The 18,631-nt window shown below is 38.7% G+C and overlaps 2 protein-coding genes across 2 annotated transcripts in view; one reads left to right on the top strand and one right to left on the bottom strand.

Annotated features, from left to right (window-relative positions):
• LOC140245051 (U6 snRNA-associated Sm-like protein LSm5) overlaps positions 1-18,631 on the bottom strand; it is a 340,876-nt gene that overhangs the window by 280,774 nt on the left and 41,471 nt on the right. The window lies entirely within an intron of this gene.
• Positions 1-18,631, top strand: part of LOC140245637 (MAGUK p55 subfamily member 7-like) — a 97,830-nt gene that overhangs the window by 66,033 nt on the left and 13,166 nt on the right. Inside the window, exons 7-8 of the mRNA XM_072325199.1 lie at positions 1,513-1,598; positions 16,533-16,607. Of these exons, the coding sequence (XP_072181300.1) occupies positions 1,513-1,598; positions 16,533-16,607 (161 nt within the window). The remainder of the gene's footprint in view (positions 1-1,512; positions 1,599-16,532; positions 16,608-18,631) is intronic.

Below are 18,631 nucleotides of genomic sequence, written 5' to 3'. Positions count from 1 at the left end.
CAGTGGTATGTTGAAGAGAGTATCATTTTAGAAACTCCCATAAAGTATTGAAAGTGGAAGGTAACATTTAGTACATTTTTATTGACCGTTAGATTTTGAATTGATTTTTTTTCGGGGCTCACCGTAAATTCCAGTACATTACTAGGCTACCTTTACAGACCCATGCACTGCATGTGTGTCCATCATGTATATTTTGTGAAGAAAGTTCATCAAAACTTACAAACATTTCTATATACATTCTTGCCACACACTCTATATGTTATTACATCAGCTCTTGTACTTTTAGATTTGTGTTTATAGATAAAAAAAAATACAGAAGACTGCAACAAAAAGGCTTATGTGTGGCTGACACACAGAACTACTGAGTAGTTGAGTTTTGTGCATTATTCAAATTGTAGATAACTGTTGACTTCCAAATTTCTCAGCAGTGGCCTAAACAAGTCCCCTGAGGTTCATATTTAATGTTTTGCTGCATTTTGGGAGGTCTGTAAAAGGTATCCCCTACCTTTAATGGGAGTACGCACGAAGTTGACCCTATACCTGTCACTCATGACTATAACAGCATGCGCAGTGAGAAACTGCACATCTATACAATGTTTTCCAGAATGGTTAAAATTAGCATCTGAATGGTCTTGTCGGCTATACGATGATTCTTTATTCATCGTTTCTTTATCGAGTTTTGATGTAAACTGGCCTGCGTCTGAAGGGGGGGGGGGGTCTTTGGCAGAGAAAGGTTTAATCGGGAGTTGCATGCTTGATTGACAGGTGATAGAGTTTATGACACAGCTGTTATGTAAAATGTAATCTGTGGTTTGCAGTCAGCAAGGGAACTCAGTCAGTGTTTTAACACTCTGTTGCTGTAAACATGTTTGAAGACATGTTGCAGAGGTGGGATTTAATTAAGAAAGAATAACAAGTTCTCTTGTCATTGTAAACCCCCTCAGGATCCTTGATTTAGTTTGGTTTTTTTCCTTGCAGCATTTCAAGATTTCACTTAATGTGTCTCTCATTTTTTTTTCTTCCACCTGTACTGCAGATTAATTCTCCAACTTGCATTTGAGTAGCGATCTCAGGCAATGAATAATATTTCAAATAGTATCCTGTACAATGCTGGTGAATGAAACTGCTACACAAAAGGTAGTTTGTGCAGCAGCGGTATAAAAAATGCATAGCAAATTTTGATGCAATACCAAGAAAATTATTCCCTGTGTATACCCTTTTTATCTTATTTCACGTCTATTTTGATGTTGAAGTGCACTCTATGTTGTTTTCCTTTCTTATGTCACGTTCAATTGCATTCCATATTCATATCTCTGTCTCTCCCTCCCTATCTGTCCGTCTATCTTTGGCGTACTCGTCATTATGCTCACCATATGCCATGCTTCTTCATCAACGTTTGATTCATATATATCTGTTTCAATTTCTACACATTGTACCTTATTCTTGGTCTCTTCTCTCTCCCCCCCCCCCCCACCAATCTTTTTGTTTTCTCCATCACCACCATATCTGCAGGTCTCATCCATGTTGGGGACAAAGTTCAGGAGGTCAACGGAATTTCAGTCAAAGGTCATGATCCAGAGGAAGTGACCCACTTTTTGGTGAGTGTCTGATTTCGAGAGATAGAGGGCTCACTCACAGGAAGAAAGTTATTCAACTCGGCCCTGACAAAATACCAAGAATACCTGCATCGTGTTTTCTAAAATTGGAAGGCCGTAGTTCATTTAAGCCTCACTGGACCACAGTTTGGAAATGTCATAGATGTTAGTAACAAAATGGTGGTTAGTCCTAACGACAAACTTGAATGCAGGAGCCCTCTTTTGCAAGCTGTGATAATCTACCTTGACTACTTTTCCTTGAGCATGGCATAAGATAAAAAAAAAAAAAAGAATGGTTTTGAATTTTGTTGTCATCTCGCCCTGAGTATAGTATCATGGAAAGGACATTTCAACTTTCTTTCAAGATATCTCTGACTTTGATGGAATGATAATTTTCATCAGTGAGATATGTCTTCTTTTTCCACCATGAAATACTAATTCTTATCTTCATGCTATGAGGCAGAGAGGCAGTTGTTGCTTGGAACGTTGGTACGTTTGATTTCTTTCCCTTTGTTCTGCTGTGCTGCAGAGACACCCATTTCATTGTCAGCTGATATTTTAGGATTATCAGACTCAACCCTCCCTTTTTGCTTCACTCATTTATGTATTTCATTTAAATCAGATTATTCAAAACTCATATTTACAACTCAAATTAGTGAATTCAGTTAGTCTACATTACTGTTTGATTGTTTCCTTCCATAAGAGGTCAGTTTTTATTTCTCTGCGTGTTTTGCGAGAGCCACGAAAGCCAAAGCTTTGTTCAGGAACTGAAATTTGGTGCTCTGTAATCTTAATTGGAACATCCATGCTAATAGTGGCAACTTCTGGATTGTTGGATGATTCATTACTTGGGCAACATTACTAGTGGTATGACTACACATTCATGTACAAATGTAAACAGATACATCAGAGCAGAAGTGTGGGCAGAACGGAGATTACGCCGCCAGAGCTTAATCTCGAGATTAGAAAGTATTCGTAGAGCTTCTCTTTCGGCTTATGAGTCTTGATTACACAGCAGATGCGGCTTCCGCAGAGATATTCCCCTTTTTTTTGGCCCTCTCACAGTAATCTTGTTTCAGGATTACTCGTAGACAAACGAATTCCATCTCTAGTGTGCAATTGTTCGTGGGATAGCCGCAATGATAGTTTTCCGGTGAACGTGTCCCACTTGTCAGCACTGGGAAGGGCAGGAGTGATTCCCCAGCAGGACAAGCCCGAGAGCATCTCTGTTTTCGAACAATGTCGACACGGTTTTTGCGCCGGCGGGCTAAACATCTCCCAGGAGTGCCACCGATCCTACCTGTGATTCATTAGAGCAACAGGAGGAAGGGGGGAAGGTTGGGGGGGGGGGGGGGGGGACCAGCCGGAAGCGACAGGTGTTTTCTCGGGATCGGGTCTCGCGTCCCTGTTGCCATCTTGGGATGTGGGAGTGTTTCACAACATCCTGTGCTCCACGCGGCATCTTTTCACTCCACCTGCCACTCATTCTGTCTCTCTTTCTCCCTCTCTCTCTCCATATATAGATAGATAGATAGGTAGATAGATAGATAGATAGATAGATAGATAGATAGATAGATAGATAGATAGATAGACACACATATCATTATAAATATATGTATATCTTTATCTCTTTTTCTTTCTCTTTATATCTGTATCATTCCCCTCTGTTTTTTTCTGTCTCTTTGTCCTTTTTTCTCTCATATGTGCTCCTGCGTTCTCCCTGTATGGTTATGCCCCTCATCAGACATAAAAAATTGAGCCATCTCATCTATATCTCTCTATGCCATTCCATCTCTTTCAAATCATCACACTGTTAGCATCTTCAATTTCATTTCATCTATCACATTTTTCAGTGTTTCTCCTTCCTTTCTATTCTTCTACATGGTCCTTCTTTGTGTATAGGAATGGGTATGTTGGGATGAACTTCAAAAGGTGCTCCTCTGCATACATATCTCTTACATAGAACCACTATAACCTCCAACTCCATCATGGGCCCTGTTAGTCTTGTCTCTGCATCTATGTATGACTGATATTTATGACCGATATATTTTGTTTCCTAATGTACATCCTAACTCCTGAGTGTCTGTTTGTCCGTCTGTCTGCGTGTCTGTTTTCTCTGCATACATCTCATCGGTGCGGAGAGTCCCGTTTATTGTCACATCCTGCAGGCTCATCTCCTGTCATCACACACAGCCCCACTCCCCTCCCCCATGGCTGACTCTCCCCATCCCCCTTGCCTACCCCCCATCAGCCCCCATCACCTTCTCATCTAACACCATATCTCCCTCTTCCAAATATTGTTTCATCTCGTAATGTCACTTTCTTCTTCTTCTTTTTTTTTTTTTTTTTTTTTTTTTTTGGGGGGGGGTCCTCACTATCATAGTCTATCCCTTCTTCATCATTATTCCTGTTATGCAAGTATCAATTCTTTCCACCAGTTATTTTTTTTCTTGTGGACCAAAGCACTCAGCAGTATTTTCAGAGTGGAGTATTAAAGTTGAAATAAAGACATCCTGCTGATAAAAGTCCCATGGTAAAGTGAATGCTCAGGATTAGACGACATTGCATCACAGAAACAATGTAGGACAAAACCAACATGACATGACAAGTGTTTGGACGACTTTGGCTTTGGATTGACCCCTTGAAACGCCTGCCTTGGTCACATGACCGTCCTGTCACATGTGTACTCTCCTATGTCATTTCAATCAGTATACATTGGATCATGATTGTTTCATGGCCAGGATTGTTTAAGTCTGAGAGTTGTTCACGGAATAAGTAGAATCTAGATACAAGCTAGAAATAAAGGAACATGGAGAGTATCTAGTACCCTAAACAATATCCCTGTACTGTCATGCACCGCAGCTGAACATGAGAGCTGTAATGTAGATGATGAGGTAAAAATAGGTGTATGGAAAGAGCAGTGTGCTCTGTGCATTTATTTACAAAGAGTCTTCTTGCCCAACTCAATTGTGAGGGAGAAGGCAGTTCGTCAGTGAAGACTTCTTGGGATTTGTAGGCATTGGCCCTCTGCATCAAAATTTGTCTCGTTATACTTTGGATGCTTCTTCCAATAATACTGTCACTTGCGCTTTTACCCTGCACAATATATTTTTGTGCTTGAATTCTACTGGCATGAATGTTTAAACCCTGAGAAACGGCACGAGCTGTGGTGGGGAAAGAAAACTCACGTAGCTTGTCCTGTCTGCAGCTGAATCCTTCAGTGGATTTCACTTTGAATTGATTACTTCCTCGATGCCGTGCAGGCATCAATTTCCGTGCAAAATGTCTTGAAGGTGATGATTGGGGCTGTATCTCTAAGGAGGGAAAACAACATCGATAAAAAAAAATTTGAAATACAAATTATAGAAAGGCTGTGTAAACTTTGGCAGATGGGCACATTTTAACTCACTTTTATGATATGTTGAAAGTCAAGTGTTTTTATGTCTTTTTGTTCGTCTCGCTTTTGATTCAGTAAAATAGCAGTTGATCAGGTAAGACAACATAATATATATGATGACTGGAGAATAACAACCATTTACTGTAAAATGAGGAATGTTCGCGTGCATTTTAATTTCGCAAATTTCGTGAGCGCGAAGATTCGCAAAATTAAAATGCATGCGAAGATTCGCGAAATTAAAATGCATGCGAAAGTTCTTTTCTACACTAAATGCATTGAATACCAGTGGCAGTTCGCAAAAATTTCATGCCGCAAAAGAGGACGTAGGCTCCAGTTCGCAAAAAATTCATGCCGCGAATATATCATGTTTTTTCACAGTATTCATTTCACATTGGACAGTATTCTTTGCAGTCATAAACTTCAGACCCTACACAGTCATTCCTAGGAAATATAATTTCTTTGTGGGTTAAAACATTTCTTTCATTTGCAAATTCCCCTCAATGTTTATATAAGTATTGAACCAGGAATGGTTAATTAGAACAGAATTGTACTTATGACATGTGCTTGGGGAAAAAAAAAACAATCACAGGACCTTTCATTATGACTAAAGAAAAATATGGTGTCCATGTAAGGAATCATTGAAACCACAGTGGACCTATTCTTTTCAAGAAATTCTGTGCTAATAAGGGCTCTAGGGCATCAAAAGCGTAACCTCACATTTAGAAATCCTTTATCTGATTGGGATTCAGTTTAGAACGAATTGTGCCTCGTTGTTATTTACCATTCATAGGGGTGAACGCTTTGAGGCTTGTGTAGTAGTCAGAGAGAGAGAAAAAAAGAAAAACTAGGTTAATGTCCCATCTCTGGTACATCCGAGGAGTGCAGACCGAAGGTCAAAAGTACTTGGGTGGAGACAGTGCTAGTACCCACGGTGGATGTTAATGAGTGGGATTAAGGGGCCAGGACTGTCTTGACTCAGTCCTGCCGAAGCTGCTCAGTGCGAGAGGACATCCAGATGATGCCATGCAGAGTGCATTCACAGACAAAGATGAAGCAAGAGAAAAGGGGGGGGGGCTAGCAAGGAATTCTATATGAAGCAAAACATTTTATCAACTAGGAAGGAAGAAGAAGTAAATATCAGAATGGAGTGGAAATTATGGATAAGATCAGATGAATTTGATGTGGATATCCATCCCATATGAGGAAGGACAAACTTGAGTAAGATGCATCCTGAGATGTTACATATATAGAATAGGTAATTTGTTTTTAAGATTCTATGACATTAGCTCCTGCGACAATTGCTCCCATGAAATATCTGCACGCTAAGCCAAACATAAATTCTGCCCAAAAATATCACCCTAACTCTAATCCTAATTCTCATATCAAACTAAACCTAAAACCCTATTGCAACCTTAACCCAAACCCTAAATCCTTGGTGAAAATAAGACCAGAGCTGTTACACTCAGGGAGAAGGTTAGGACTGTGTTTTCATAAGTTTTGAAAAGTAAATGAACGTTGAAATAATGACAGCAGAGAGACATCAAGGCAAACCAAGAAGAGAGGTTGATAATTACCAGTCTGCGAGAAGCGAAGAGAGTAATCCAATATTGAATGTCCTTCGGTCAGTCAATGGTCATTACAAATTTCATCAGTAACGGCAAGGGTTGTCATATCGCTTGACCACCTCGGCAGGAGGGAAGCACGCTGACCTCGTTACAACTGACCGAAAACAAAGTTGAGAATGGCAGAGGAGAAAGACCAGGGTATGTACCTCTGTGAACAATCTTCATTTAGAGTGTCATTGTCATCACTATATATCTCTCTGCCTGGCAGAAGGGCCCAGGCATAAAATTTTGGCCGCAAAAATTGAATTTTGGTTTGTGGCATAATGCGACAGAGTTTTGAAGCTCTTACATATGATGTAACCATACAACCATCGTCAATATGTGATTTTTTTTTTTTTTTTTTTAAGGCCCTTCTGCCGGGCAGGCAATTTTTTTATTTTCTTTTTACTTTGCTTTGACTAAGGTATGATGATATTTGTATTATTGTATCATATCCTAAGTAAAAGAAAATAGAAATCGCGCTAGAATAAGAGGAGCAGAAAATTGGGAAAGACATTTGGGAAGAACTTATCCCGAGTTATTGATTATATAGGGTCGGGATAGAAATTAACATGCTACATTGTACTGTGTGTGATGTAAAGTGACAGAAAGAGGAAATAAATTGCACCCATTTAAGCTTCTCAATTGGTACATTTAATAGCAGAAAGAACAAAATGAATTTTCTTACAAAGCTGAAAACAGATATATGAAAAAAAAATACACCCTAAAAATGATGTGGAATGGGTTTGTGCTGCAGAGCAAGTGCTGTAAATGACACATAAATTGAGCAGGGATGCTATTATTCATTGAGTTCACACTCTTGAGGATTGTTTGACGTGGCGAGCACACATTGCTGCACTCAAGATGCATTAGCCTCCACAAATCCTTTTTGAGGATTGGGGGATAATTTTGATCCACTTTACTTGTGTTCCCCTTTTTCTGCCCCCCTCCACATTTCTTCCAAGGTTCAGAGATTGCTTGAATTCTATTTGCATCTGCCCTTTCCCTCATTGTAAGATATCTATCTAAATCTCCAGAAGCCACTTTATTTGAATTTTCTTGTTCTGGTTTTCATTTAGTTCTAAAGTTGGTCATAAACAAATCATGATTATGAGTGCCAAAGTCAAGCATATTTTTTGAATAAGTATGCAAATTCTTCTAGTGGCACACATAATTATTATAACAAGGCTAATGTTACATGTCACATCAGAGTACCAGTAGGCAAAAATAAGTGTGTTCATGAGCAACTGTTAAATTTAGCTAAAATCTGTCTATTTCCATCAGTAAGTGAACTTTCCTGCATTGCATGAATATAATTTGAGATCTATAGAATTGTGGGCTGATGAATGTGCGTACTCTCACAACAAATTAACCTGTTTAGGATGAGCTGATTTTGCTATTATAGCACATATTTCCCATTGACATCTGCCTGAGTGTACTTGAGACTAGTCTTCAGCAGGTTAGGTAGATAGTAAAATGACTTGTGGTCATGACTTCAGAGGGCCTTCACCCTATCTATGCCAGGGACTTTGGATAGCTGTGTACAATGCTATGAGGTTTTCTTTGTCAATTGTCACCCATAGCACACAGAGGGCTGAGGAGGGGATGTCAGAAATGATGGATTTTTCTCTACAATTGCACATTCTACAGTACTTAGTGGAAATAAAATGCTGGAGATATCCTGAAATTCAGTAAGCACCCATCAACACTTCAGGTGCTATCTTTCACACACACACACGTGAAATCACAGCTAATTTACTCTGCACGTAACCTGTCAGTGATGGCCGGGGGGTGATACTCTGCGGCCGTGCACGGATGGCTAGCTGACCGTGATTGCGGGGGTCGTGGAAGCCAGCGTTGAGATAGCCAGTGCCTTCCACAAAGGCCTCGTACTCGGAATACAAGAGGGGTTAATTGTCGCCCTCAGCAGTATTTGGCGTTCATGCTTTCAGAGAGATGATTTGATTAAAAAATACGTCATCACCTTGCAAGCCAAATCAGGAGTCTTTTCTCGCTGGAAGCACTGAAAGTCACATCCCCACTTTAACCCATTGAGGACAGACTGATTTTGCTACAACACACATTTTCCATAGACACCTGCCCGAGTATTCTTGGGACCCATCCTCAATGGGTTAAGATTCCAGCTCTTCAACTTTTCTCATGATGTAGAAACACCAGAGGGGGAAAGCACTATTATCATTTTATGGTACTTTTCTAATTCAGGCAGGATTTTTTTTTTCCTTCGCAGTATTTCTTAGAAACTTTACCATGTGCTATCAGATAAACGCTTTTGCATACAAAGTGGAATAAATGGAATCACTCATCACTGTTCATATTCTTACATTGCTCATCTTCAATATTTGCATCTACTTCTTAACATTTCATTGACTTTGGACAATATGTACAATGCTATAGGGGTTTTAGTGCCAGTCTACTCTCACAGCACACAAAGGGGTAGGTATTAATCTTGAAAAATTACTCAGGAGAAAGGCTTCAAAGAGCTCTAAGATTCCGGTATCAGCCCATATATTCTCTCTACAATTGTGTCTCTCACTCAATTTATTTCTCATGGGGTGTTTTTTTTTTTTTCACAGAACAAAGATTAGTACATATATCTTGTCATAGTTTTATTGCATCAACTCTTCTCTCTCTCTCTCTCTCTCTCCATCTCTTACGACTCCTCAGCCCTTTCTTCTTTTTCATAATTTTCTTTGTTTTATCCCAACCTGTGAAACGAATGTTAGATTTCAAAAAACCAGGGCATTGTGTACACATTCAGCTTGTAGAAAATTCTTTCGAAGTGCTAAACTAGTAGTAGGGAAAGCATTGTAATATGACAGCATAAGGCCCAAATTCCTTTTTCCTCACTATAAAAAAAAAAATAATAATAATAATAATGATAGAAGAAACTGAAAAGATGAATAAACAAGAATGAAAAAAAAAATAAAAGCAACAGAAGACAAAACAACAAGGAAACAGCTGGAAGTTTATCTATTTAGCTCTCTTATCTTTGCTGAAATGTTAATGTGAATTCTTATGAGATCTTTGACAAAAATCCTTGGCATTTGACTAATCACTAATCTAGGGATTCTTTAATCCTCATGTGGAGGATCTCGCTCACTTAAACCTTCTTTCAGATGAACTTTCAGTTGCACAACCAATCCAGCAGAGGTTTTTCTTGTTGTTGTTATATGTTTGTGTTTATTTCTTCTTTAATAAGCAAAAGAAATGGCAAGTGTATATCTTCAAAACAACAGTATATGATGCATGAGTGTCTGTATAATGCTAACATCATAAAAGAGAATATGAGGGTATATTTAATATCACATTACAATCAAGCAATGATTTCATAGTTAAATCACGAAACTTGATTCTCCTTAATATCCCTGGTATCATTACATCTTAATGATCTTTTGCGGCATACATTGTACCTGCATTTCTGCTGACTTTCAAGCTTTCAGCAAGTCAACGTACAAATTATAAAAATTCATTTTAAACCTTCGTCAACTTGTAGCCATGACTATATTCTAAAAGAGTACATTTTTACTTGGTTCCCATAGTGTAGCAAGTCTTTTAATGCATTCATGCGGTAATGTGTTTGGTCAGTTTTCCGCTGCCCTCCCCCTGTGTTTGATGGTCTGTTGAGAGCTCTGTCTGCCCAAGGAAAACGGCCGTTGAAGTCTCCTCCTAACCGCTCCTTTTCCTGACATAAAAACCATCATCTTTTTTCCTCCCGTCATGTCTGGGTTTGGGGGTGCGAGTGACCTAATTTGGGTTTTTTACGATTACGTCTAGTCCGGGAAGGACTCGTGGACCTTTTCTTGGTAGACAGGTTAATGAAGGTGAGCAAATAAAAGCTGCCGCATCTTCTTCATCGTGGTTGCCGCGGTGACGTTTGTCATCGTAGCTTGTTTGCACACCTCCAAACTTTGTGCACATGTGCAAACATTTGATAAGAAGTGTCTGATAGGAAGCGATTCAAATGTGGGTCCATAATTTATCGATTGCTCCCTTTCCCAAGTCCATCTAAATTTCTGTTTCTATCAGGTGTCCCTCGTCTAGTGAAGCACACGTGTGACAACACTGAAATAACAAGGATGTACACATTCAAGCATAATTGTATCTGATCCCTCCCATATTTTATGTTTTTAAATGGTTACGTTCCTTGAAAGAAACATTTGTCATGTCTGTATCGTCCCATGAAGATTAGTTACGCAATTAACCTAAAAAATTTCAAAACTGTGCTTTTTTTTAGAGGAATCAATGGCATGTCTGAAAAGGGATTGCAGAGTAATCAGATTAAGTGGCATTGGATTCTATGATATAATGTCTGCCATACATTTTATGAGCATAATTTTTTGCTAATCAGGACTTGCAGGACAATTTCAAGAGTGGTTGAAATTGTGATTGAAAAGCCCCAGGAACGATATGTGAAATGAGTATAATCTCTTTTCCAAAGAAAAATTACAGTTTTTTTTTTTTTTTTCCTCTGTGGAGACAATATGCATTTTGTGTCTATCAGGCAACCTGTTTGTGAGTTGTTAATTTTGCAAATACATTTTATCAGGCAACTGGTGAAATTTGTAGGAATAAAAACAGTGCAAAATATATGGGGTATACAATACACGACTATGTGTGCCCTCGCAGATGCAAGCAGACCGGGCCACCAAATAGTCACAGGCAAACTGTTGCTTACGGCCATAGAATGTAATTCATTTATTTAAAGGGAACTTTTTCTAGATAGTCTTGGTTCCAGCCATTTCTTTCTCAATGAGTTCATTTAACAGGATTGATATACATATATTTGTGTGTCCAAAAGAGTATGATGCATCTAGGAATAGGTGTGTAAAGTTGAGAATAAAAGTGATTTCCTCCATTTTTATTTTGTTTTGTTTTCCTTTTTCTGTTAAAATAGTGAGCTTTACAGGAAAGTGATTATAGAGGATAAAATATCTGTAATTCATACCCTGGCAGATGCTTTCGAGTCTGGCATGAAGAAAAAAAAAAAAGTGGTTTTTGTTTTTGTTTTTGTGTGAAGGATTTCAGGTCAAATTGAGTGAGCGTGATAAGGAATTACTAAATTACTCTCCTCAAACAGCAGTTCCCAAATAGTGAACTTTAATACATAAGCAACACTGTACATTTATGTTTTGATGAAATGATTATTCAAACTTATATAAAGTAGCACTTTGTTTGAGAATGCCAGAACTATTGGAAAGTTCATGTACCTTGGTTAGTGCTTGAATTTCAGTTCATTTTTCCTTCCCACATAAATGCCATTTACATTACAGTCAAGAAATTAGGGCCAGATATCCTGTAATTGAATGCTTTAGCTGATGTGATGGATCATCATGCTATCACCAATACATTTTATCCATTGGGTCCGGTCCCCTCTTAATTACTGGAAGTTCTCACCATTGACCCCTTATCCGTGCCGTCAGGAGGCTTAAATTTCAGGTGTGCAGTCTTGTTGGGGTGTGGTATTCAGCCGAGTGTGAACTTCCAAAAGTTCTCGTTTACGAGGAGATGAAATTCGCAGTGACTTGTCAGTTTTGCCAGCTGGAGTACCGTTAGATGTGCGACGGCAAAATATTGCGTTGCAGACGCCCACCTCTGCATTATCAGCTTACACTTTATCCAATTCAAAGTTGTCTACGTTACCCCTGTATAAGGCGATTTGTAGCTCGTTTTATGTCTAGTTCAACTTCCTGAGAAAGAAAGAAATTGGAGTCTCCTGAGCTATCAATGTCATATTTTGTGAGTTATGACTCTGTTGCTGCAGACATATAAAACTTAAAGGTCCAGTTTACCTTTGGGAGCAGTGATTTTAAAAATGTTCAAGATATCTCATTTGATCCATATGTGTAGGTCTGTTGTATCACAAAACATCCTACCATATACAATTTTCACAACAAAGCCTAAAATATAAGGAGATATCAGTATTTTTCTCAATTAACCATAACTGTAGACGGTTTAGTCTGGAAGTATTTATATTATAACTATTGTTCACATTTTGTGTACTCAACAATATTTAACATCAATTATACGGACTCAGATTTGTACGGTGGTTGTTTCTGTCCCTAGCTCACATTTTATAAATATTTTAAAACACTAATGCCAGGTTTTTGTTTCATCTGCAAATGGTAAATTATGCCTTTAATATATCTGCCTTTATGTTTATGCAACTTTGCTGCATATCTCATTCTTACCCAACTTTATACCTGACTCTCCTTCAGTTTACTTCAGCTGCCTTTCTCGTATCCTTTCTCTCCTTACTTTATTTATAATTTTCCTTATTATCAAACAGAATAGAATCAACTGGCATGTACAGACATTGATACATTCTGTAATTAGAAATATATATATGTAGCATTAATTTCTGAAATATGTTCCCTAGATTCCTTTCTTTGAATAGCTTCAATTTTGTTTTGTGGAAGAAGGTGTTATCAGTCAAACTGAAGAGTCAGTGTGTGCAGGGATAAGTAATTAATGTTTCAAAATTGGATTAGTGGTCGGTGGCATGGCCTGGTGATAAAAATGAATCAACATGATGTGGGCTATCCCTGGGGGTTAGGGGAGGCATGTAATTACTGCTGGTCCTCCCTGCATTCCCCCTCCCCCTCCCCAAGAGCTGATGAAGACGGAATGGGCAGCGTATCGTCGTCAGGGGATACCAATCAAGAATCAGGGGGGGGGGGGGGGTTGATCAAACTTTCAATTCAATTCAACTCAAAGTTTATTTCATTTTTCGACAAAACATATAAGTTACACTTCTTTTGACAACAGAGAATAAGGTAAACAGAACATTATGTGTCGAAGAGAATGTAAAACAATTGAGGAGGACCTTATAGTAATTATACATTGTAGTAAAAAAAAACCAGAAGTGATCGAAATAAAGTACATGTATAACTTTGCTTAAAGTGCGAAAAATGGAGAGACCCACTAAAAAGACAGAGCTTGTAGAATGTGGGCCCCTCTGGAATAATAACATCAATGGAAAGATTAATTGAAGCATCATAAATACAAAAGGAGAAAAAAAAAAGAGGAAGAAGTCTGGAAGCCTACTGAGAATTAGATTCACAGATAAATACACTTACTACACTTACTTTGTGATATCCCATAAACTTGTTAAAACTAATATTGTATTGCCCCTCTGAATTCTGAGATACATAGAAACAAAACTTGGTCTTGAGTGTGTAAGTCCTTATATTTGTATCTATACTTTCACAGCAACTGTGGCCAAAATGCATTGGACTAGATATCTTTGAAAGGACATTTTCTGAAAGGAAACTGAGGTCTGGTGTTCCTCTCTCTCCACCCCCCCCCCCCCTCATTTTTTTTTTCTTGAAGGCATCACTTATAGAATATTCATGGAAATTTAAGGTGCAATATATAACTCAAAGGTTGTCAAAGATTGTTTGACAAATCCTGTGGAGATGATACATCCTTTTGGACAGATGACCGAAACCGGACAATGCAGTCTCCCCTTCACCTCTTTTGTCAAAAGTTTGTCAGATGTGAACACCGGCGGCTACTTTCTCATATCTTTTTTCTTTCTTTCTTTCTTTCTTTCTTCTCTTTTTTTTTTCAACTTTATACATGAAAGCCTCAGAGGTGACACGTTGTTTGGCTGTTGCGAAGCTGGAGTTGGGAGTTTTTGGTGTGGATAAAATTACTGAAATGAAACCGCGCCGAATCACAACAGTATGTCAGTGGAAATTGAATTTTCGGGCTCAGGAAGGCGGGGAAATTGCCTGGATTCACTTTCATTTCTTCTAGGATGCTCTCTCCCCCTCCTCTCAAACTCCTTCTCCTTCTGTATCTCTCTCTCTCTTTCTCTCTCTCTCTCTCTCTCTCTCTCTTTCTCTGTCTATTCTGTCCCAATCTCTTTTCTCTTTTATCTTTGTACCTTTCCTCTCTCTCTCCCTCTCTCTTCCCCCTCTCTTTTTCTCTCTCTATATATACTCACTTTATGCTTTCCTTCTTTCTTACTTCTGTGTATATAAATCTCTCCTATCTTCTGTCATGCCATTTCTTATTCTGCGCTATCTTGATATGAAATCTTCATGGGGGACATGTGTAACTGCAGCAAAATATCATTTCTTTTGGGGGTCATGCTATGATGATCAGAAGACAGTGTTATCAATCACTACATCTCCTAGTCTGTGTTGTTCATCCTTTATGCCATCTGCCCATTTAAACTGATTTGTCTTAAGGTAACCAACATCTGAAATAGTCAACTATCTGTAATCATCCATAGATACTGACTTAGTATAGAGTTGAAGAATCTTCACTTTTGCGGGGTAATACAACTTTCGTACTCTCTCACTCTCTCCTGCTCTGTTTCTTGCTCTTTCCATCTCGTTATCCTTTTACTGATATGTTTATTTCTCAGCCTTTTCTCACTGGATGCAATCCAGTATTGATCGGTTTACCTCCTCACCATGTAACATTGAAATGTTACCTTCTGAGTTTCCTTCCAGTATTCCTTCCTTGGTCATCTCACCATCTCCCATCTCTGTCTGGTTTGCACGTTCTGTCACTCTGTCTTACCATCTCCCTTCTTCACCGTCTGGCTGATTCTCTTTGTCTGTCCTTTAAAATCTCTCTACGTCTCTGCCCTTGCCCTTGCCTCTCTTTCTTTGTGAGAGATGTTTAAGTGTATTTTGGTGGTGAGAAAAGTATTTATAAGAGCCACCTTGAGCAGCGGTCCCTCGACTGCACTCCCTCCCATCTCTTTTCAATTCAGCTCCCAAGTTTTTATTGTCTGCGTGCGGTGTACGCTCGCATCCTGGAGCCATCATTCCACTGAATGCTGCGTGTGAGTGTCTTGTGAAAGGGACCCTCCCTTCTTTCCTGCCTTCGGGGAATACAGGGTCAGCCCAACCCGTTTTTTGTGCTCCCCAGTCGTCGGTCATCGAGGAGCGTGGCTCGCGAAATGTTTGTCAGCCATGTTTTTCTGTATTTTTTTTTGTTGCATCTATTGAACAGTCATCAGCCTCATTTCCTGGCCGAGAATTGATGCACCTCACATCAGCTGCCCAAACCCAGAAATGCCCAATCTATTTGTTCCTCTGCACAAAGTGAAACATGGTGTGTGTGTGTGTGTGTGTGCTTTACATTATTCAAAACCCACTCCCAGCAGCTACAGACTTTTACACAAACACTTCTGCAGTGGCTACTCAAATGTGAACGTTGCGTATTGTGAAAAAAAAAAAATTGTTTGCAGAACGGAGTGGCATACAATGCCCTCAACACACTGTCTTAACCCTTACTCTGTTTTTGCTCATCGATTGGCATGTCCACTGGTGTGCCTTCTTCCCCGATTGGCACAGATGCCCTGAAACTAATCATCAATTAATAGATGTAGATTAATTAATCCTCCAAATCTCTTTTGTGTCACCATGTCATTTCTGATAGACTGAGGAACACTGCTACACTTGAGTGGGCTTGTAAACTCTACAACAAGGTCAAGTTTGGATGGATTACTGAATAATGACAATAGTGCTTGGCAAATTATCCTATGTGTTTGGGCACGTAATCAGTGAAAACATAGTACATGAAATTTTTTTCAATTTTGATTTACAGTCAGGTTGGCAGCAAACTGTCAGCATTGTCCAGTGCAAATGCCTTACACTGAAATTACAAATTAGTACATACAATTTGTACATCTGTGACCTCAATACTATTCTTAAACCAGAGGCTGTTAGCATTTTTATTTAACGACGTCCAATCTGTTCATCTTCATTGTTACACTTCTCCGTGTGTTGTGGGCAACCGTCGTGCACAAGTACATGTGTATAATGTAAGTTTGTGTAGTAATCCAAGACAAGGCATTGTGATTGTTGACTCTTACTCTTAAGTTTTAAAAATGTGAATTCACTCTGAATTTGATGTTGATGTGGTCAATTTTTTTTCCCCCTCTCTTTCTGAAAGGCTTCCCTGGACGGATCGATCACGTTCAAGTTGATTCCAGCTGATGTGGACACGAAAAAGAGCCAGTACAGCCAGGTGAGGGTACAAAAAAAAAAAATAATGATAATAGTTGAAATTTCAGTGATGATGTTTTCTCCAAGACAGAGAGATTGGATGTAGAACCTGTGAAGCAAAAGCAAAAGATATATTAAGTAGTGGAGGGAAATCAGACAATCTAGTGAAGCATGTATTAGGTAGAAGAACCATTTTGCATACAATCATTTGAAATTCTCAACACATCTAGCATGGTGCCGTATCTGCACCTCAAAATAACCTCATTGATCATGCCGATATGGCAGAGCACGCACAGAAATCAATCTCTCCAGTGTTGCAAAGTGACTGGATATGTTCTTAGCCCCAAGAGTAACATGAGGGAATCAATTTCCGCGGAGGATGTGTTACAACTTAGTGTCCTTGATTAATGTTGCGCACAGTCATGACGTAGAAAAAAATTTATGTATTCAATTTCTTTTCGAGTGTATGTGAGCTTGGAGACATTGAGACAAATGTAGAACATGAAGTAGCTATCTGCCTGTGAATTGTGCCACTGAATGAGTTTGCATCTTGAAAGCATTAACATAGCGGCATGCTCCTCTAATACAATGTTTTTTAACAACTGATTAAAAGTGATGATGGTTTGCTCAGTCTGTGTGAAGAATAAGAGGTCAGAGGTCAAATCAGACATGAATGAAGTGACATCTATTCAGTTTGGTTGCATTAATGTTCAACTCTTAATTTTAGGACTGACGTGCCTTTCACACAGACTCTGTATGCTTCACTTTACACACATTTTGTTGATTTTACATTATGGCAATACTGTAGAAGTGGAAATTAGCCCTTAGCCGCCTTGGGCAGCGGCGGCTGTTTGAAGTGTTTGCTCAATTGTTGTGATGGTCTACAAAATTAAAAATACACAAAATTCATCATACCAGGCTGAGAAAAAAAAAATTACTTTCACAGTAGTCCATGTTTCTAGTCATAGACAATCGCCCCCAGGAAGGATGTATATTGACCAAATGGGGTTAAACAAATGCAAAACATCAGAGAATGCCATGTAACACCAAGACAGTCGTATAGAGCTATTATTTATCTTGAAATGAGAAAATTTAGGTTTCTTGTGCACATGTAGGTAAAGAATCACCACTATGGATTTCTGTTCTTCTTCTGTCCTCCTCGCTCCTTCTTCTTCTTCTTCTTCTTCTTCTTCTTCTTCTTCTTCAAGCTCACCTGAGCTGCAGGCTCTAAACCTCTCAATTAATCTGCTCATTTGAAAGTATAGAGCTCTTTTGTTAATCCTTCAATTTTATGAACTTTTTTTTCAAGTTTAAACTTTTTTGTTAATCGCTTAACTTCCAACGTACATGGCCTTAAAAATCCTGTCATTCTAGTAGTTTTGTTGTTGACCTACCATTCTCAAAGGCCTTTGAAGCTCTTGTGTTCTTCAAATTCTTTCTTTGAGCTTGACATTAATTTTACAGTGCCTTTAACTCGACCATTTGTAGATCCTTGAAGGCCCTTCAATTATTCCTTTCTCTTAATCTCTAAATCAGTGAAATACATGAAATTGCTTGTCACAAATTATGTGAAAAAGAGTGAATGTCCATATGCCCCTGTGAAAAGCTAGTGAGAATTTGGTATCTAATAGGATACTATCAAGGGGCACCATAGGGAAGTGCATTCACATCAAATTTGCCCTGAGATGCAGGTGAGCGTGGCACTATTTTGGGGTCTGTTTGTTTTATGCTTTTATTTTTTCACATTCAGTTACATTTACCAACTTTTTTAAACTTAGTCAATTCTGCACACCAGTGATTACGTTACAATAACAGTTTTATTGCAAAATGAGCTAAATCCATTCTTGCTAAGTTGAGATGTTTGCAATTAAATGATGCTAAAAACAATGCAGATAATAAAAGAATATATGGAATCATTTTGATCATAACTTCTGGAATTTTATTATGTTATAAGTGATGTATCACTGGTAAGGTTTTATTTTGCTCTGTCTGATGATGGACATACTTTAAAATGTTTAAAAATGGTACTTTTAGCCCATTTTGCGA

Source organism: Diadema setosum, chromosome 22, assembly GCF_964275005.1.
Source record: "Diadema setosum chromosome 22, eeDiaSeto1, whole genome shotgun sequence".
NCBI lineage: Eukaryota > Metazoa > Echinodermata > Echinoidea > Diadematoida > Diadematidae > Diadema > Diadema setosum.
Note: the sequence above shows the minus strand (reverse complement) of the source record. Positions and strands in the feature narration are given on the sequence as shown.